Source organism: Orycteropus afer, unplaced genomic scaffold (genome assembly GCF_000298275.1).
Source record: "Orycteropus afer afer isolate SDZICR_OR568_19922 unplaced genomic scaffold, OryAfe1.0 scaffold00273, whole genome shotgun sequence".
Lineage (NCBI taxonomy): Eukaryota > Metazoa > Chordata > Mammalia > Tubulidentata > Orycteropodidae > Orycteropus > Orycteropus afer.
In genome coordinates this window covers 3828725-3850844 of record NW_006921860.1, presented here as the reverse complement: position 1 = coordinate 3850844, position 22120 = coordinate 3828725, and the positions used below count along the sequence as shown (strand labels likewise).

The window sequence follows — 22120 nt, the reverse complement described above, 5'->3', positions numbered from 1 at the left end:
CTGTCCCTCTATTTGGGATTAGTTTCAAGGATAAGAGTAGCTGAAGAAAGAAAAAAAACGAAATCAACTTAACAGATTTTAAACACACAGCTAATTTCAAACAAATGTTTTATTGGCATAAAAATGAGAACGTTGTAAATAAATTGGCACCAAATATTTCACTTAAAGGCATATTACAATGTTGGGGTCAAAAATATGTTATCCCTCCTTGCTGCTTTTTCCCCTTCTGCCCACTTTCCTGGGTGTTGGGGGAGCTCGCTGACAACAGTCACAAATCCAGCGACCTAGGAGAAAAATGATTCATGATACTTCAGAGGGCTGAAGTTTAAATCTATTTAAGCTCTCATTCCTTAACCATCAATAATGGTACTCCCCTGTGGATCTGGGTGGGAAGAGCACTAACAAGTTCCTTAATTTAATGATAAATGTGAACTTCCCATAAAGTAAGCAATCTTACGAAGTAGTAGGGGCAGGGGGTGGGCAGTGTCATACAATGGTGTGGCCTTAAGCAGTTAGTCCCTGCCTTAGGATGTATTCCAGTGAAGGTGAACCACACCATGACTCCCTTTGAGGGTCTCTGTGCACATCCCGGGGTTAGTGAGACATACTGCAGCTGTGTTGCAGCACGTAACATGCTGATGTTCTCGTTCTCAGATGTACAGGGATCAGATTTATAGATACTGATAATGAAAGGCAATAATGAAACTATCCTACATACATCAGAACCAAATTACGACAGTCTTCATAAGGAACCCCATCCTACGTCAAGGACTGACTGTCCTTTCTGAAATTCAAACACTGGCAAACAGAAAGTTCAGTAACATCACAGTATAACCTGTTAACTGAATTGGACTTGTTTTCCGCCATTTTCTCTGCTGCTCACTTGCAGCTTGTGTGTCTCCCAGCACTCTGAGGTCGTAATGTACTAACCATACTGACAGCACTTTAAAGCACATCGAGTGTTTTTAACAGCAGTGATAGGCTGCAAACCTGATCTGCCTTTCTATGGATCTTTAAATAATTACTTAAGCGGCTTAGCTTCTTCATGATTCCCAAGAAACTTGGTTTCAGGCATATATTTTATAGAATGCTATACACTGCTAACTATGCAACTAAGTTCTAAAATTATACAAGAGTATGTAATGTTTTAGTCCAGTTACTGTGATCTCTTCCTTGATTCTATTCATTCTGAAGTAACTGGGAAATGTCACACTGCCCCTACTTGGAGAAAACTGGTTGGACGTACAAAAACCTTTCCCATCATTTTGTTGTATTTCTAAGCAGATGATGTACAGAAATGAAATAAAGGCTTTGATTCAAATTGATTCTCTTGTTACTTTAGTTATTTCAGAAGAAAAATACGGTCTTGCACTGTCCATAGAGCCGTCCTAACGTGTAGAGTAAGTGTTCTGGTACATCATTTCAGGTGGGCTGTGCAGGAATGAAAACCAGGCGAGTGTGGCCTGTATAAACGCAGCTCCGTCACCTGCTGCAGACAGAAGGATCTCTGGATCCTTCATGTCATTAAGGTATTTATGCCTTCAAAGACAGCATTGGGAGAGTCCCACCACAGTAATGTTCATTCTTCAACTTTTACCTGATGGAATAGCACCAAGGCCTACACAAAAAGTATGGTAGCCTCTGTCACACACATCACAGAACATCATTTCTTCTTCATGGTGGGGTTGTCCACAAATGATGCATGTCTTACATTCCATGCACTGCCACGGGTAGGTCTTAATCATAGAGACAAGCTCCATGGTCATATCCAGGCAAGAAGGATGGCCTAAATCAGAACCAGGATTAGTAGCATTCCACACAAGAATCTGGAACTTAGTACGGCTTAAAACACTAGTTTAAGACTTCCCAAAGATGGTTACAACCTTAATGAGTCAGAGAAATTTACAGAACAATGAGGAAGAAAACACACTGTCTGTCTACACCTTTCAGTGACCCTGAAGCCTGACGGGTCTCTGGCTGAAGTCTAGCTGCAAATAAAAGTCCTAGTTTGGGAAGCAATAAGGAGGGTGGTTAAACATTGAGAAGACACGTCAGTCAGTACTTACCACTGTTGTCACACTGGGAGCAGTGTATAAGTGATTCGGCCTTGCCTTTCTTGTTGGACTCCTTACCCTTCAGACAAATTCCACATATAGCATTTGGAATGACCTTTGGCTGGAAGGGTAGAAGAGGGCTATGAATTCAGGCCAGAAGAACTGGCTGTGGGTTCAAAAGGAATTGTTACTGCAGTGCCTCACTGTTACTTTTGGTAACTTGCTCATAAGGACCTTTCTGAAAGACCAACTTGACCTGAATATGCTTAGGACATATGACCGCCTACTGACTAACCCGTAAATTTCATTTCAAAAAGTTAAATCAGACATAATCTCATGTTAAGATCTAATGTAGCATTCCACACTGCCAAAGGCACACACAGTAAGCTCTGTGCTGTGAACTGGAAATAAAGAACACACACAGTATCAAACTTCACCATTAACTGGGACAGTGACCACTACTGAAAGTGAGAATCTCTTACTGTAAGAAAGAAAACTAAGTTTTAAGCAGCTTACACGCTCATTTTGTTTAAAAACTTACTTTCCAAAATTGTCAAACCAGATCTGTAAAATCTACATTTCAAAGTCCATATTTTAGCATTTTTAATTGGAACACGTTTCATGCGTACATTGTCATGTGCATACATGTCTACTGAACACTGATTCGTGCGATGATCCCCTTCACATACATAACAAAAGAGCTGGAAGGAAGAACATTCACTTTGAGAGGTCAAACATAAAAGACAATGACACTCTCAGAGAAGCAAAAACACCAGTCAATTGGGGGCTGGGGGGGGCAGACACTTAATATGATGAGCACTACTCACGTATCAGACTGAAAACAAGGCCGAGCCCAGGGAAGGTGGCTGGGCCGGTGGCAACCCCTGGGGAGGAAGGGGCAGCTCAGGCACTTGGCAGAACCAGAGGAGGGAGGGTGCTCAGCCACTGGGCTCACTTACTGTCTGTGACTAAGTACACAACTGGAAAAGATGCCAGAGGGGGGCCAAGAATGCAGTGGGGGTGGGGAGGACAGAGACATGAACCAAAGAAAAAGTGTTACATACAATTGTTTTCTTCCAACCCAGCTGAATGTATCTTGTGTTTCCCTTTCCTAAATCAGAGAATCAAAGAGGAGCCTAATCACAGTTCACTTTTTAGATGATGTTCCAGCCTGGAAATGTCTCACCTGCCACTTGCATAACCTGCTGGGCCTAACCAATTTGTTCTTAGTTCTTTAACCTTTATTTTTTAAAGTATCTTTCTGTGCAAAAGATGACAGAGGCATTCAAAAATAATTTTTGGCTTATTTATTTTAAAAAAGGCAACCTTATACATAAATAGAAAAACAGTAACTAAACAATCACAGATATCTACAAAACAATAAATATCACAGGAGTTGAAGCTCACAGAGAACTTTACTGTAACTATTCTGCGGCTCCTGTCTGTGCTCCCCCCAGTGGAGGGCCGTGCCCCACGTGCAATCTCAGGGTCTGGCAGTGGGGTTACTCTCTGCTGCATCTGCTACGTCCGATGCACAAGGTTCCCATCACGTCCCTACACCTAAGTGATGAACAGCGAGGGCGTGCACGTCCGTGCCCCCAATCTGCCCCGACATGAGCAAGTCTGTCACTGCCAGAGCACACGGCAAGAAGCCAGCTCTCCACCCACCGAGACTAACCAACGCCTTTGGGATGTGGTGCCCACGCTAAATGCAGGAGAGGTACTGACTGAGTACTTGCAGCTCAAGTGAGAACCTGGCAGGGTATGTACTTGAGTCCCTTCCCCTAGAGTCAGGGAAGCAACATACAACATCAGCTTCTAGGAAGAGAGTTCCTCCAAGAAGCTCCTTCTCAAAACCAAAGTCAAAGACTAAACCACAAGGCCAGGCACTCACATCTGAAAGCAATTCAAGGGCACCAGGCAGTGCCAGGTGCACTTTGAAGCATAAAGTCATAATGGCGGGTACACCACCCGAGAATTCCTCTCACCAACAGTCTTCCCCTTGATGGAAGGAGAGAGAGACGGGAGCAGGAAAGGGCTCCAGAGCCTTGTTAGGGTGCTGCTGCAGCCATCGCAAACAAACACTGTCTGTCCACCCAGCCTCCAGAGCCCCCAAGCCCCACTGCTGGCCGGCAGGGCTTTCCCACCAAGCACCAGGCTTGGGGCCTGGAGAGCGAAGGGAAGAAGGCAGGCATAGTTTGCCCAAGGCTCTGGAGGGAACACACACAGCCCTATGGGGCCACTGAGAGGCCCGATCCTCTTCCAGTAACCACCACCTCACTTCACTGCTAACGAGGAAATTCAAACACTGGTCCTAACAGGGTCAGCGTGGCAAATGCAAGGCTCACAGAGAGCACTTCTCACCCAATGACTTGCCTATTTGAAAACAGCCAACAGCAAGTGAGCCATTCATTATGGCCCTAATGCAGACAGTTAATTACATGCACACAGTCTGAACCCTAACAGTTATGCTTCAACTCCAGGTTAATGTAACCTAAATAATACTGTGCTACAAAGAAGGACAAGCACTAGGGAATCTTACTAAGCAATACACGAAGGGAGCATTTATCATTTTTCTCAACTCTGATCTTTTAAAGCATAGATATATATAAAAAGAGACCTTCAGCTTGAAGTACCCGAGTATTTAGGCACATCTTGGCTTATTAATACTTTTCAAAGAGAGGTTCCCTTTGAACAAACATGTTCACATTAATTAAGTCTAGATACTGGTCTCCAATCTTTGAAATACCTGCGACATTTTTAGGTGCTAAAAATGTTTACAGAAGATTTTAAAATGTGCATCTCAGACTCCCCTGAGTCCTATTACATTAGGTTAATCTGTGGTCTTGCTATTAAATCAACGATAGTGTTGAACAGCTCTTTGTTGTCAGCCTGGATGTAAACACATATTCCAGTATTCCCACTGGTTTTCTTTTAACCCATGATCAATGCAGGCTCATCGTGGGGAAGGTCTACTTAACATCAAGTAGAGTTAGCAGGATGGGGAATGTGAGTTCCTCTCCAAGTCAAAGCTCTTAGACCAGGAACATACATTTGTTCGTGTACCCTAACTTTCTAACATGTAATCTTTGAAGTTCTTTTAATAAGTTTGAATTTAAATCTTTAGTTTAAAAAAAGGTTGAGAAGCCATATATGTAAAAACAAGTACAAAAACCTCTCTCTGCAGCCTGCTTCAGCTCCCTTGCAGGCCAACCCTGTGGGTGGATGCTTAAAATCTGCTGTGACTGGCTGTCAGAACATGTATTTTCCAGTCGTTTATAAAGACACTTTCTACTAAGATATGCAGCACACTAACGTGTTGAGTCACTTTTCTTACTTGATGAGAAGAAAGATAAATGGCTGTGTGGAGGGGTCCTGGCTGGGCTGAGGTGGTGGCCGACAGCCACTTCTGTCCCTCTGCACCATGCACCACAAGCCAGGACCCGACTCCTAACGAGATGCTGCTTCACCTCTCGCACCAAACCTTCAGATCACCATACTCAAAGTTTCCTTTGATAACCTTCATAACCACCATGAAAGCATATTCTAATGCTCTAGACTAAAGGAACTGCATTTCCCTAACACCACTCAGAACAGAAAGCAGACAGCTGATGCCAGCCCCTCTGAGGATATTCTGAAACCCTAAGCCACACAAACTGCTCGCCTCTCACCCCCTCCGAAGGGCAGGGAGCAGGCAGACAGAAGAGCAGAAATAACAACGTTCACAGTTGGCTGGCAGCCTCCTTCCTTACTCTGGGGATAACCAGATCAAAAGTAATAGGTACATTTAAGCCAAACTACCTCCACAATAGGTTTCAATACTTGTCATAGAATCACATAAGCTATTAGCCCAAGTTTTTGCTAAAAACCAGACAACATCAAGAACAGTCTTCACTACTTCCTAGCCCCACAGTTAGCTGAAATTGGCAGATGGAGCAGAGAACGCTGAGCTTAAACCCAGATCCTTCTCGATGAAGGCACTACAACAAAGCAGTCTGTCTGACAGAGAGCCACCCTGCACACAGCACAGCACGCTTGGTGACACTAAATACCGGTGCATTTAAATGGCAAGATAACGCTCTCACTCTGAGGACAGAGGGTATAAAGTCCCACCTATGAAATAACTTTTAAACAACCCTATTGTCCTGGTTACTATTTAAGGAAAAAAAGGCTCTCCTGTAAAGTGTGCGTGTTCAGGACCCAGACTTAGCTAACCACAGCCCAGGGCGAAAGAGAAGGCGCCGGAGTGAAGCGGAGAGGAGCTGGCGAGGAGACCAACAGAGCAGCAAGGGCACCACAGGCAGGAGCCCCGGTGCTGAAAGTCAAGGGCAAAGGGCCTCGGGGAGAGAGGCTGGTCGGGAAGGAGGCCCATCAGGGGCTTTTTTCTTCTACCTTGTACCCGGGAACGGATTTGGACAATACAGAACGTTTGGAGCCGTCTTTTCTTGGCGTAGTAGCTCTGTCTTTAGACTTGGGTCTTCCCTGTGGCGAGTCCTCCGGGCCATGGGGGGCGCTCTCACCATCAGACGCGTCGGCAGAGGAGCTGTCCTGGAGCCCAAGAAAAGAACACAAGTGTCCACCTTCAGACAGACAGGGAATCTGTGTCCCAGAAACAACAGGCAACACTCAAAAAAGGTTGAAAGTTTCATCAACTTAAAGTAAAACCATCACTCTAAACAGGAGAACAAGCTCTACTCTGGAAGCCCAGGGTTATTAATTGAGCAACAGGACACAAGTCAGCGTGGCTGTCCAAGCCCTTTCTCTGCGGCCCCGCGCTGTCTGTTCTGAGTCTGCTCTGCCTGACATTTAAGCTATGAACACAGCAAGTTAAGGAGCTTTGGTGATACACTGGTTAAAGCAATTCAGCTACTAACCAAATGCTCAGCAATCTGAACCCACCAGGTGCTCCATGGAAGAAAGACAAGGCAGTCTACTTTCCTCAAGATTATTCTTGGGAGACCCTGTGGGGCAGTTCCACTCTGTCCTCTAGGGGCGCTGTGGGTTGGAATGGACTCCACAGCAGTGGGTGTGGTTTGGGCTTTGCTTCCATAAAGATGACAGCCTTGGAGACCCTGTGGGGCAATTCCACTCTGTCCTCTAGGGGTGCTGTGGGTCAGAATGGACTCCACGGCAGTGGGTGTGGTTTGGGCTTTGCTTCCCTGAAGACTGACAGCCTTGGAGACCCTGTGGGCAGTTCCACTCTGTCCTCTAGGGGTGCTGTGGGTCAGGGTCCTTTGCAACAGGTGGTGCTGATACAGCTCAATTTAACACTGCAGAAACACTGTCAGAAGGATCCAAAGGAAGAAAGTAAGTGCTCTCACCGAAGCCCCTTTACTCTTGCGTTTCTCATCACCACGGCCATCCTCGGCGTCGTCTGAGTCACCATCACTGTCCAGTGCAGGAAGCTCTGGGTCTAGAGGGGGCTCGTAGAGCGCTGTGTTCAATGGCAAATACCGCAGCTCATCAGGCGAGTACCTGCCACGTGAGAGAATCACCCTCAGGCTCCCTGTGCCATGAGCCAGAAAGAAGCCGAGTGACCCGAGCTGGAAGACAGCCTAAAACAACATCTCAGCCCCAAATACCTTGGAAAATCAATGTCAGGTAATAAGCCTTCACAATGGTGCTCTAGGGGCGTAAGTAATACAGAACAAGTTGAGCACCTCTTCCCTTGACTGAAAGTGCGTAACTTGCATTTGAGTCTTACTTTCAAGACAGTGCTGCCCCCCAGCCCCAAAAGAGCGAAAGAATAACATCTGCTACCAGGGTGGGCTGGTAAGGCAGATGGTGCCCCCGAGTGAGCCCCACTGGCATGGGCTGTGTGGCCCCAGCCATCCTGTGCTGGAGTTGAGCAGCCCTACGTGGGGGTCTCAGCAGTGCCACCTCGGAACCACCTCAGAGGATGGCGTGACAGGAAAATGAATCATCACACACCATCTCAGTCACGAAACCACATTCAGGAGCAAAACATCTGGGTCAATTTCTTTTCAATCTAAAACCAGACACACTCCCAGAGGGCGGGACCGCGTGCGGCCAGGAGGCAGATGGACACCCCTCCCAGAGTTTGGGACTGCCTGTGGCCAGGAGGCAGACAGGCACCCTTCCCAGAGGGCGGGACCGCGGGCGGCCAGGAGGCAGACATCCCACCCAGAGGTCGGGACCGGAGGCAGGCAGACCAGCAGCACCAGCCCCACGCCCAGTGACCCAGAAGACTCTCTTGCCCTCAGGAGCCTCTTCAGCCCCTCACTGAGCCGCCACAAAGCACGTCACTTAGATTACCTGCTCACCCAAAAACAAATACAAAACTTTGCTGACTCTTGGCTAAAATATGACTTTCCACAGTAAGCGTGATCTATACTTAACTCTGTTCTCTAAGGAAGCCTCTCTCCCCTCAAGAGCTTACAGCTCCGAATAAGCTTCAAACTGAAACAAAAACTGAGCCTTTGAACAGAGGACATGGGATTCCCTGCTGTTCACTTACATTCTAGGTTGCAAGGAAGAGGGAAGCAGCACTGCTGCCCAGGCCACCAATGAGGCTAGTGGCCCAGCCGACAGCAGCAATTGCTCCTAGACACCAGCATTTCACGTGGCCACCCCCGTGTGGACGCGTAAGTACAGAACTCAAGCAGCAGGCCACCTGGGGCTGCCTGTAAATCCAACAAACGCCACAGGGATAAGGGATATGGGGGCTGCTGGGCTGGGCAGGGTCCACCCTCTGCACCAACTGGGAAGGCAGTGGTCATGCCGGCACTGGTGGGGAGAGATGCCCCAGGGCAGGCAGCAAGTGCCAGGCCAAGCATGTACCGCACTTTCACTGCAGAAGCTGCTCGGCACCACACAGCCAGAGAGGATGCAGGAAACGGACACAGATCCTACAGAGCGCCCCACAGAACGATGAGACTCGAAGATCCTACAGAGCTCGCTGCGGAGAAGGGGACGGACGCAGAGCTCCTACGGAGCACGTCACGGGGACGGGGACGGGGACGGACAGGAAGATCCTACAGAGCACGCCATGCGGATGGACAGGAAGATCCCACAGCGCACACCGTGGGAATGGGGACAGACAGGAATCCTACAGAACACGCCACAGGATGGTGACCAATGCGAAGATTCTACAGAGCACGCAAGGGGGACAGGGACAGACACAAAGGTCCTACGGAGCATGCCATGGGGACAGGGACGGACACAAAGGTCCCACAGCACGTTCCATGGGAATGGGGACAGACAGGAAGATCCTACAGCGCACACTGTGGGGACAGGGACAGACATAAAGATTTCTAGGAAGCAAGAACACATGACGCCCTCCCGCACAGCCTGTACAAGCATCAACAAAAATGTTGAGTACCTCTTGTAATATTCCTGGAACTGTCCGGGGATGAGCGCCACTGGGTAGGAACTAACCTTTGTCCGCTCGGTCGGTAATACTTTGTACTTCCCCTGAGGCACCTGGATAACCTGTGGAACAGGAAAATGATCACAGCAAAGGCTGCCATACAGAACTCATGCTTTAAAAACAATGCCCTGCTCACCAGGGCAGCCTCCAAAGAACTGACCAGCTAAGACTTCACAGGGAGCTGTGACCTCCCAGGACAGGTGGCTTCCTGGGACGCCACCTCTCACCATGATCTAACTTTTCAGGAAAGGCAGGGTAAATCTGGGCAATGTACCCAACGTTTCCACCTGCCTGCAGCTCAGCCCTTCATCTACGAGGGGAGTGAGATGAGCTGCGGCCTCAGGGTGAAGGTGATGATCAAACGACACAACAGCACCACGCGCAAGGCAAGCACGAGGCATCAAAGCGAAAGACACCTCAGTGGACGGAAAGGAGCACCTCAGCGTCGCCAGGCACATCATGCAGCCTGCCAGGCCAAGTCCGGGGGAGAGTGCGCTGCTTAAGGCTGTGTGCCAACCTGACTGGGCCTGGGCCAGTGGCTGGGCAGCTGGACATAGTGATTCCCCATGAGGAGACTGGTCATCAACTCCATGGTGGAATCTTCTGTGAGCAGCTGAGTAGCTGCAGTAGGGATGTGGGCTGCGTCCTGGGTACAACGAGAAGCCTTGGGAAAGGTTTCTAGCTTCTGGGCACATCTGGATCCTGCCTTTGGCTGAGACATCAGTGGACTACCATGCTGTCTGCCAATCGTGGGACTGTTTAACTAGGGACCTGCCATTTTGTTTGACAATCTTGGGACTGTGCCATTTTATGCATTGATCTTGGGTTTATCAGCCTCAGCAACCAGCAGCTGTATGAGTTAAGAGAAGCCTCCAGCTTCAGTCGGCCAGGAGCAAGAGGAAGAGCTGAAGCCCTTCACCCAGCCCCTGGAGCTGGCACTTTGAACTCAGACTTCTAGCCACCTAAACTGTAAGAGAATAAACTCCTGTTTGTTAAAGTCACCCACCCACTTGTGGTATCTTTCGTGAGAGCAGCACTACAGGAACAAAACAGAGAAGGACTGACAACTGGTAGGAAGGGTCCCCCCAGGAGCAGCCTGTCTCACAGCAGGGGTGGTGTGCAGCTCACAGGGGCAGTGTGGCACACAGGGCGGGGCAGGTGAGCTGAGGCAGACCTACATGTGTCTGCAAGTCAAAGTAGGCTCTCCTCTCCTCCATGCGTTCCCGGTTGAGGTGGCTGTTGAACTCGGCAGCCTTTCTGGCAGCTTTCTTAATGTACTCAGGCACTTTGCTGGCTTCCACTTTCTGAGTGTTCTGTTGCTGCATTTGCTGAATTGGAAACGCTCCAGTCAGAAGTCACACGTGGCACTGTCAGCTGTCCCGCCCCCCGCACCGTGCTAACAGGGGTGTGGGCCCTCAGCGCCCACCGAGTACTCCTTGTAGTGGTCTGTGATCCGCTGACGCTCCTTCTCCTGCAGGATGACAGAGTACTCGGCATGCTTGGCTGGGTACTCCTTTATCATCAAGTCAATCACCTCATCACTGCGCAATGCTGTCAGACCTGGGACAGAGCAAACAGGAAGCAGGAGACTTCAAAATCTGCCTCTTCTTCAAACCATATCTCAAAGGTTTTCCAATGGTCAAAGCAAAAATTTTAACATTTGGAAATACAAATGAACATCCGTAACGTAAAGTCAGACAATTAAAAAGGCAGAGATTACCAAAGTAGCAAAGGCAAAATCAATCCTTTTTCAACCAACTGTTTGGTTTTTCTCATCAGATACTCTGTGTTATATACATCCATCCCTTTACTTAGAAACAACTGTGAACAAATGGTGATGGACACTAACTACTGACAGTAAAGGACACTGGACAATTAAAAAACACATTTTAAATGTATTATAATTCTTAGTTTTTAACTTGCACACACCAAAGTACACACACAAATCCTATAGCCAACTTTCAAGAATCCAGGTATCAAATGTCTGCACTTGCACAAATGAACCTGCATGGACTGATATTTAAAAACAGTAACTGGGGCAACAGATCCCTTCTCATCACAGTGCACGAACACGCTCATCCCAGAGGAGGAAGCAAGCATGGGAGCGACGCAGAACTCCGGATGGAGCAAAAGGCCTCCGTCAGAGGCAGACGCCGAGGCCTCCTGTGCACTCCAAGTCACTAACAGTGAGAGAAGCAGTGCAGCATTTAAAGAGTGCAACCTACGAGACCAATTCTGACAATACTTCCGGAACAGAGAGTCACCCAGTGTCATCTCCCAAGTACCTGAACCTCCACTACAAGCTCCCCTTACCTAGAGTACACTGGGTCTCCGTGATGACGTTTAACTCCCTCAGGTAGAGCTTCTCCTTGTGAGACAGGTCTCGTCGTTCTAAATCTCCAAACAAAAGACAAAAGACTATTCCCAAGAGTGAAACATGCGTTTGTAAAGTTTTTTTGAAAGTTTAAAGGTGTAACCATTTTTACAAAGGTAGAACATTCAAGGGAAAGTGCCACATTTCCTATATTCCAAGTACTATTTAAGGGACTAGACCAAAACCTTACCAATTCAAGGAATGAAAGTTAAAATAAAGTTGAAAAGAGAGTAATGCAAGCAAAAAGGAACACCACAGAAGCATCCCTTGAGGTGTTGGCCTTTCACAAACTTAGAAACAGCTGACATGGCCATTCCTACGGTCTCAGACCACTCATATTTGGCCACAACATTATTTTCTCAGAAGTTTTCCCCAGTAAATCACCTTCCTCCCTTTGCTTTGAAGTCAGAGTGTACAGCATAAGAAAAAACTGGTAGTGGGAGAGATGATGAATGACAGTAGGAAGCCAAGGTCAGCAGGCACAAGAACACAAAAGCTCCTACAAGGAATCCAAACTCAGGGAACCAGCAGTGGCAGTCTATCATACAGAATTACTCCTAGCTCATAGTTACAGTGAAACCTGGAAAGCCAAACCCTGGGTTAGACGGAAACCTATCAGAGAAGAAAAACGCAAATATTTTCCACTGATGGAGAGTGACAGAAAGCGGTGAGATGACACACTGTCAGAGGTGGAAGCCTGCGCGACTTGGGAGACCAAGCCTACCCCATCAAGTCCCAGCTCTCCCAGGTCCCACTGCAGTGTAGCCTGCTCCACAGACTAGGATTTAGTTACCTGGGTATTTCCGCTTGAAGGAGGTCACGCCCAAGTACTCGCTCACTTGTTCTTGAAGCATATAGAACTCTCCTGTCTCATCAGGGGGCCACTTGTACTCGATCAGATTCTCTGCTGGGTAGTAGCTAAAGCTAAGCACAGACACGTACGTTAGTCACTGCTGTGGCTGGTAGTCAGTTCAAGTCATGTTTGTTTCTGAGGATACTGTGAAAAGCCATTCTCAGGATTTACCATCATTTCAAGCATAGGAGAGAAATTCACAAAACAGGTAGAAAGAAGAGATGCAATCATCTGGGACACCAAACCCCAAAAGGACGATGAAAACAGCACCTTCCACAGGCCACCAAAAACCACAACTGCCAGGCAGTATGTCGACTCCTTAAAAAGTTGGAATTAGAAATACCATTTGACCCAGCAATTCCATTACAAGATATATATCCTAAAGAAGTGAGAGCCAGTGGGACCATAGTTGCAGGGGACATCAAGCTCAATTGGTGTAACACACTACACAAAACATTGTTCCACCTATTTTGGCTAGTAGCGACTGGTATCTTAAAAGCTTGCAAGCTACCATCTAGATGCAACGATGGGTCTCTCCTCGTCCAGAGCAAAGAAGAAAGAAGAAAACCAAAATTTCATGGAAACAATTAGTCCTAGCAACTGGTACACCATCCAATCTGCAGCCTATCCGACTATGAGACCAGAAGAACTAGATGGTCCCCAGCTACCACTGTCAACCACTTGGGAAGGGATCTATGTAGGAGATCCTGGATAGAGAGGGAGAACAATGTGGAACAAAACTCAAAATCATTTGGAGGGGAAAAAAAGTGGGGGGGACCAGGTTTGCTGGTCCAATAGAGTCTGGTGGAACCACTGAGACTATGGCCCCTAGCTGTCCTTCAGGTCTGAAATTAAACCCACACCTGTGGCTTCCAGCCAAACAAAAGACAGGCAGATAAGCTGAACATTTACCTGAGGTAGATACACTCCATGGAGAGAACAATCATGGGAGAAAGAAGGGCTGCTTATGTACAGGGAGACAGCTCAGGGGGCAAGAGTGCATGGAGGGATGGACACAGGGAAGAGGTAACTATTGGGAGGAAGTGGGAGGAGAGCTGTTGCATTGTAGTAAATTGTGGTCAATGTCATGAGACAAAGTGTATGTGAAATGCTGTATGGACAGTGAATTTGCTCTGTAAATTTCCACCCAAATTACAATTAAAAAAAAAAAAAGAAGAAGTGAGAGCCAGGATAAGAACAGATACATGGACACCCATGTTCTTTGCAGCACCATTCACAATAGCAAAAAGACTGAAACAACCTAGATGTCCATCAACAGAAGAACAGAGAACCAAACTATGGTATATACACATGATGGAATACTGTGCAACCCTAAAGAATAACGCAGAATCTGCAAAGCACCTCATAAACTTGGAGGACGCTATGCTGAATAAAATAAGTCAGTCACAGAAGGACAAATATTGTATCCGTCTGCTAGTGTGAAAAGTTAAGGAAAGGTTTATAAATGGAAGGAAACTTTCTTTGTTGGTTACCGGTGGTGGGAGGGGAGAGGAGGGAACACTGCAAGATAGGTAGAGGTAAGTATTGATTGGGGTGAAGAGAAGGGCAATGCACCAAATGTGAGTGATCAACATGGTGGCACTGAGGAAGACAGAGAGGTACATGAGAGATACAAACAACAAAGATGAACCCTTTTGCATATACAGTACAGAGTTGTCAGTGAAGCCAAACATTGATATACAGGTGGATAGATGGGTGGACAGGCTGAACTATTAGGTGTATCTATGCAGGGGGGGAGTGTGTCCATAGGGTTGGCAGATGATGTTTCTACAAGTGTATTGGTATATTCTGTAAGAACTTCCAGTTATATAGTAGAGCTGACAAGGGACAAGGTTGTGGTGACTTCTTGGCCACAGCCAGCTACCCAGAGGGAGCAAGTTGTTGGACCTTTGGGCTGGGGACCAAAGTCACAGGGAAACATCAAGCTCAATAGGCATAACATACTACACTAAAACATTGTTCCATATCCTACTTAGGCAAGTAACAACTGGGATCTTAAAAGCTTGTAAGCAGCCATCTAGATGCAACAATGGGTCTTTCCTCATCCAGAGCAAAGAAGAATGAAGAAAACCAAAGATGCACAGAAACAATTAGGTAGACCATTTAACCTTCAGCCTATACGACTGTGAGAGCAGAAGAACCTGATGGTGCCCGACTACCACTGTCAACCACTCAGAGGGGGATCTCTGTAGGATATCCTGGATAGAGTGGAAGAACACTGTGGAAGAGAACTCAAAATTTTATTTAAAAAAAAAAAAAAGAGCCAGGCTTGCTGGTGTGAACCAGGCTTGCCTGGTGAAACCCCTGAGACTATGGCCTCTAGCTACCCTTCACGTCTGGAATTGAACCCACTCCTGTGGCTTCCAGTGAAATAATAGACCAATATATGGGCTGAACATTTACGTGGGTGGATATACTCCTTGGAGAGATCAATCATGGGCGAAGAGAAGGGCAGCGTATGCACAGGGAGGCAAGGCAGGAGTGCATGGGAGCAAAGGACACAGAAAAGAGGTAACTATGGGGAGGAAGTGGTAAGAGAGCTATTGCATTGTTGGAAATTGCAGCCAATGTCATGAGACAAAATGTGTACGAACTGCTGTATGGAAAATGAATTTGCTCTGTAAACCTTCACTGAAATCACAATTTAAAAAAAAAGGACAACTGCAAGGAACAAAGGCATCCGTCAGCTTAAGAGATCAGGAGGCCCAAGTGGGGTGGGATCAGCTCTGAATTCTTCTCCTGAGCTTCAGGCCCCCGTCAATCCTTAATCTATGGGCTTCAGACCCACAGCCAGCCCTTAATCCACCCAAGGCACAAAGCAATCAGCTCCCGTTTCCTGCCTACTGTGCTATTTAGTCCGTCAGGAACAGCTGAGAGAGAAGCACAACTTCACACAGCCACATCTCGGTAAACTAGACTGGACACTGTAATTATGTGTTCTTACGGATGCCACAAACCCAGAAGCAACAAAGGACCTAGTCTGAAGGTGGCAGTGTATTGCAGGTGTCTCCCAATCCCAAGTAACAAGGACTGCAAACTTCTGGATCTGATCCAAATCAACCTCTATATTTCATCAGTGGACAGTAGACAAAATTGACTTCTTTAATGTATTGATTCATTTAACAAATACGTTTAAAAAAAAAAAAAAAAAAAACAGCCTTTTTATAAATGGCTGCTGGAAGAACCAGATATCCACCAGCAGAAGAATGCAGGTTGGCCCCTACTTCCCAGTGTACGTAATAATTAAATACAAGAGTGAACTGTAAATTTTTTAGAAGAAAGAGAATGAATCTGCATGACCTTGGATTTGGCACTGGATTCTTGTATATGATACCAAACACATGGCCAACAAAATAAAAAATAAACTGTACTATATCAAAACTAAAAACTTTTGTGCTGTAAATGATACCATCCAAGAAAGTGAAAAGACAGCTGTTCCAATGGGAAAAGTATTTAGAAATCATGTATTAAGTAAGGGACTTGCATCTAGGACATATAAAGAACTCTAAGAGGTTGGCAAGACAATAAATAAATAGTTCAATTTAAAAATGGGCAAAGATCTGAATAGATGGATTTTCAAAAAAGATATACAGATGGCCAACAAACACATGAGAAGGTGTTCAGTGTCATTAGCCAGCAAAGAAATGCAAACCACACTCAAACTGAGATTCCCACTGACCCTCGACAGGTAGATAACATCAGGTGTTGATGAGTACCTGGAGAAACCAGAACCCTCATGTGCTTGCTACGGGGGAAGACTTCACGTGACCCAGCAACTTCACGGTTAGGAACACACCCAGGAGAGATACAATCAATATCCGTAAAAGAAATCTGTACATGTGCCAAAGGGGCAGGGAGGCCGCACCTTCCAACCTCCTCTCTCCCCACAAGAGGAAGACAGAATCACCATCAGCAGCCAAGGCCTATCCCTGTGAGGCCAGACAGGCCGCCTCCCTCCAGCCCTTTGGCCAACCCTGCACCAACCATTCCTCCCAAAGCACCCACCACCTCTCTCCTGGGTTCAATAATTCACTGCAGTGGCCACACAGAACTCACAGATTATGGGATTTATTAGGGAAGCACCAGGTTACAACTCAAGTTCAGAAATGCACTCAGTCTCTCACAGCCAGCTGTCTCACTTAGCAGCCAGCAGTCTCTCTCTCAGCAGCACGTGTCTCTCGCGTCTCTCTCCCAGCAAGTGCATGTCTCTCAGCAGCACATCTTTCTCAGCCAACAATCAGAGAGATTCCCTCTGCCTCTAGGAGGGCTCCTTTTGAGCCTGGCAGAGTGACTAAACTAATCAATCCCAATATCAGAGTTCTACATACCTTAGAGAGAGTGAACTTCCCAGAAAATTACTCTGTGCTGCTCCCAACAGAAATACCCCAGGTGGATAAATTTGACAGTAAGGAGCTACTCAGTTGCTCACAGCAAATTCCACCATGGAGCTTACAAAGACTTATAGACTTATAGCTAGACAAGCCACACTATGAAATTTACTACACTGCAACATGAATGTTCACAGCAGCATGACTCATAATACTCAGGCATGAAAGTCCCAATGTCCATGAATGGATGGTGGATAAACAAAGGGTGGTATATTCACGCAATGTCATATTATTTAGCTATAAAAAGGAATGACGTACTAACGCATGCTGTGATATATATGAACCTTGAAAACATGATGCAGGGTGAAACAAGCCAATCATAAAAGACCATGTATCATATGATTCCACTTACATAAAATGTCTACAACAGATCAATGCACAGAGACAGAACACATGTTAGCCGTTGCCAGGGGCTGGGAGTTTCTGCAATAGCTTCCAGATGAAGACAGACTGGGAAGAAGGAAGGGGCCAACCCCTTCTGAAAAATATGGTCACTGAAAACTTTATGAATAGCAGTGAAACACTGTCTGATATACTACTGGAAAACATTACGAATGGCCCTGAAAAACTGTCTGATATAGTGCCTGAAGGTGAGCCGCTCAGAGGTTGGAAGGCACTCAAAATATGACTGGGGAACACCTATCTCCCCAAAACAAAGTCAACCTTAATGATATGGATGGAGTAAAGCTTTCTGGACCTTCATTTGCTAATGGGGCATGACTTAAAACGGGAAGAAACAGCTGCAAACATTCATTAATAATCGGAATATGGAATGTATGAAGTATGAATCACAGAAAATTGGAAGTTGTCAAAAATTAAGTAGAACGGATAAAGATCAATATCCTAGGCATTAGTGAGCTAAAATGGGCTGGTGTTGGCCATTTCGAATCGGACAGTCATATATGATCTACTATTCTGGGAATGACAAATTGAAGAAGAATGGCACAGCATTCATCATCACAAAGAATGTTTCAAGATCTATCCTGAAGTACAATGTTGTCAGTGATAGGCTAATACTCATATGCCTACAACAGAGACCAATTAACACTACTATCGTTCAAATCTGCATACCAACTACTAAAGCCAAACATGAAGAAGTGGAAGATTTTTACCAACTTCTGCAGTCTGAAATTGACCAAACATGTAATCAAAATGTACTGCTGATTGGTGATTATGTGAAAATTGGACACAAAGAAGAATCATCAGTAGTTGGAAAATAGGACTTTAGTGATAGAGATGCTGCTGGAGATCGCATGACAGAATTTTGTAAGACCAATGACTTATTCATTGCCAATACCTTTTTTCAACAATGTAAACAACATCTATACACATGGACCTTACCAGATAGAATACACAGAAATCAGATCACCTCCACTGTGGAAAGAAACAACGGAGAAGCTCAATATCATCATTAAAACGAGGCCAGGAACTGACTGTGGAACAGACCATCAACTGCTCATATGCAAGTTCAATTCAAAGCTGAAGAAAATTAAAACAAGACCCTGAGAGCCAAAATATGACCTTGATTACATCCCACTTGAATTTAGACACCATCTGAAGAATAGTTTTGACACACTGAACACCAGTAACTGAAAACCAGATGACCTGTGGGATGACATTAAGAGCATCATGCATGAAGAAAACAAAAGGTCATTAAAAAGACAAAAAAGGAAGAAAAGACCAAAATGGATTTCAGAAGAGAGTCTGAAACTTGCTCTTGAATGGAGAGTAGATAAAGTGAATAGAAGAAATGCTGAAATAAAAGAACTGGACAGATGATTTCAAAGGGCAGCTCAAGAAGACAAAGTATTTTAATGAAATCTGCAAGTTCAAAAACCAAAAGGGAGGAACATACTCAGCATTTCTCAAGCTGACAGAACTGAAGAAAAAATTCAAGCCTCAAGCTGCAATACTGAAGGATTCTGTGGGGAAATACTGAACAGTGTGGGAAGCATCAAAAGATGGAAGGAATATACATTCATTGTGTCAAAAAGAACTAGTAGATGTTCACCTATTTCCAGAGGTAGCAAATGATCAAGAACCAATGATACTGAAGGAAGATGTCCAAGCTGCACTGAAGGAATTGGTGAAAAACAAGCCTTCAGGAATTGACAGACCACTCGTGGAGATGTTTCAACAAATGGATGTCCCACTGGAGGCACTCACTCATCTATGCCAAGAAATCTGGAAGACAGCTACCTGGCCAACTGACTGGGAGAGAGTCATATCTGTACTCATTCCAAAGAAAGGTGATCCAACAGAATGTGGAAATTATCAAACTATATCATTAACATCACACGCAAGTAAAATCTTGCTGAAGATGATTCAAAAATAGTTGCAAGAGTATATTGAAAGGGAAATTCCAGAAATACAAGCTGGATTCAGAAGAGGATGTAGAATGAGGGATATCACCGCTGACGTCAGATGGTTCTTAGCTGAAAGCAAAGAATACCAGAAACATGTCTACCTGTGTTTTATTGGCTATGCAAAGGCATTCGACTGTGTAAATCATAACAAATTATAGAAAACATTGTGAAGAATGGGAATTTCAGAACATTTCATTGTTCTCATGAGGAACCTGTACATAGACCAAGAGGCTATCATTCAAACAGAACAATGGGATACTGTATAGTTTCATATCAGGAAGGGTGTACATCTTTTCATCTTATTTCTTCAATCTGTATGCTGAGTAAATAATCAGAGAAACTGGACTATATGAAGAACACAGCATCATAATTAGAGGAAGACTCATTCAACCACCTAAGATATGCAGATAACACAACCTGACTTGCTGAAAGTGAAGATGATTTACTGATGAAAGATTAAAGACTACAGACTGCAGTATGGATTACACCTCAACATAAAATAAATGAAAATCCTCACAACTGGACCAATAAGCAACATCATGATAAATGAAGAAAAGATTGAAGTTGTCAGGGATTTCATTTTCCTTGGATCCACAGCCAACATCCATGGAAGCTGCAGTCAAGAAATCAGACATCAAAAAAAAAAAAAAAAGAAAATGAAATCAGACATCATATTGCACTGGGCAAATCTGCTGCAAAGACCTCATTAAAGTGTTAAGAATCAAAGACATCACTTTGAAGACTAAGGTATGGCTAACCCAAGCCATGGTACTTTCAACCACCTCAGATGCATGTGTGGTACTTAAGGTTGTGAGTCAACTTGGCTGGGCCTGGTTCTGAGAGGCTGGGTGGTTGGATGTAGTGATTCCCATGATGAGACCGTAATCAGCTCCATGGTGGAATCTACTGGAGCAGCTGAATAGCTGCCTTAGGGACGTGGTCTGCTTCCAGTCTATAAGGAGACAGCTTTGAGAAAGGTCTCTGAGCTTTTTGGCACATTTGGAACCTGTATGTAGCCAAGTTTTTGTTCAGCAGTCTGCCATGCTTCCTGCCAATCTTGGGACTATGTCTAGATTTGAACTAGTGGCCTGCCATGTTGTTTGGTATTTTGGGGACTATTCCATTTTCTATGTTGGCCTTGGGTTTATCAGCCTCAGCAGCCAGCAGCTGTATGAGTTAAGAGAAGCCTGCAGTTTCAGTGGGCTGGAAGCAAGAGGTTGATGGCCCTTCACTCAGCCCCTGGAACTGGCACTTTGAACTCAGACTTCTAGCCTCCTTAACTGTAAGAGAATAAATTCCTGTTTGTTAAAGCCACCCATTTGTGATATTTTCTCTTATAGCAGGTAGCATAGTGCCTAAGGTATCTGACTGCTAACCAAAAGGCTGCCGGTTCAAACCCACCAGCCACTCCTCAGAAGGAAGACTTGGCAATCTACTTCTGTAGAGATACCACCTTGGAAACCCAAGAAGGGGTCACTGTAAGTCGAATCAACTCGATGGTAGTGAGTTTGATTGTTTCTTTTGTAGAGAACCAAAACAGCATGTGAAAGCTTGACAATGAATATGGAAGACTGAAGAATTGATGCCTTTCAGTTGTGGTGTTGGTGAGGAATACTGAAAATACCATGAACTGGCAAAAGAACAAATAAATCTGTCCTGCAAGAAGTGCACAGCTGGAATGCTCCTTGGAAGCAAGAATGGACAGACTTTGTCTCACCTACTTTGGTCATGCTGTCAGAAGGGACTGGTACCTGGAGAAGGGTATCATCGCTGGTAAAGCAGACGGTCAGCAAAGAAGGAGAAGACCACCAATGAGATGGATTAACATAGGGGCTGCAGTGATGGGCTCAAGCATAGCAAGGACTGTGAGGAAGGTGAAGGAACAGGCAGTGCTTCATTCTGTTGTTCAGAGTTGCTATAAGCCAGAGCCAACTCAACAGCACCTAGCAACAACAGGGGCTGGGGGCCAAGGAGGGCAGATTAGAGCACCAGGTTTCTCTGAGATTCCCACAAACATGTTCTGAGATTGACAGGTGGTGGAAGCACATACCTGTCGACACACTAAAACTCACTGAATTATTTTAAATGACTGAAGTGCACGGCATGTGAATTATAATTCAATAAAGATGTTATTTTTAAAACTGTAACTCAGCACCGTCACATTAATTAGTAAATATTTATCCCTGACAATGAAATTTCAAACAGAAAGAAGTCTTCTACATTAAAAGAGCTTAAGATTTAATTAGGAAAACAAAGCAAGCATTACGACAGAACTGAGGGCTGCACACAACTTCCAGTAGTGAAATCTCTCTGGGCACAAGCTGTCAACCCCATGTGTGCAGAGCAGAACTGCGCCACAGGGCTCTCGTTTCAAGGCTGTAAGCTTCTGGAAGCACACGGCCAGGCCTTTCTTCCAAGGCACCTCTGACTGGATTCCAAACACCACCGTTTCAGCTAACAGTCAAGCGCTTCACTGCGTGTGCCACCCAGAGGCTCCTGAGGCACACACAGCAGGACTGAAGTGTTTCTTTCAAAGACAATCCTGCGTTGACAAAGGCCCCAAATCCATTAAATGGGGAAGAGAATGTTTGTTTAATAAATGTTGCTGGCAAAACTGGAGATCCATTTGCAGAAAAATGAAACAAGATCTGTACCTCACACCACACACAAAAAC

At 45.5% G+C, this 22120-nt stretch overlaps 1 protein-coding gene across 1 annotated transcript in view; it reads right to left on the bottom strand.

Moving 5' to 3' along the window:
* Positions 1 to 198: 198 nt before the first annotated feature.
* Positions 199 to 22120, bottom strand: part of PHF10 (PHD finger protein 10) — a 30323-nt gene continuing 8401 nt past the window's right edge. The window contains exons 3-12 of the mRNA XM_007950481.2: positions 12612 to 12742; positions 11758 to 11841; positions 10871 to 11004; positions 10623 to 10772; positions 9397 to 9506; positions 7376 to 7529; positions 6447 to 6602; positions 2067 to 2175; positions 1598 to 1786; positions 199 to 284 (exon numbers count right to left, since the gene is read on the bottom strand). Coding sequence (XP_007948672.1) covers positions 199 to 284; positions 1598 to 1786; positions 2067 to 2175; positions 6447 to 6602; positions 7376 to 7529; positions 9397 to 9506; positions 10623 to 10772; positions 10871 to 11004; positions 11758 to 11841; positions 12612 to 12742 — 1303 coding nt within the window. The remainder of the gene's footprint in view (positions 285 to 1597; positions 1787 to 2066; positions 2176 to 6446; positions 6603 to 7375; positions 7530 to 9396; positions 9507 to 10622; positions 10773 to 10870; positions 11005 to 11757; positions 11842 to 12611; positions 12743 to 22120) is intronic.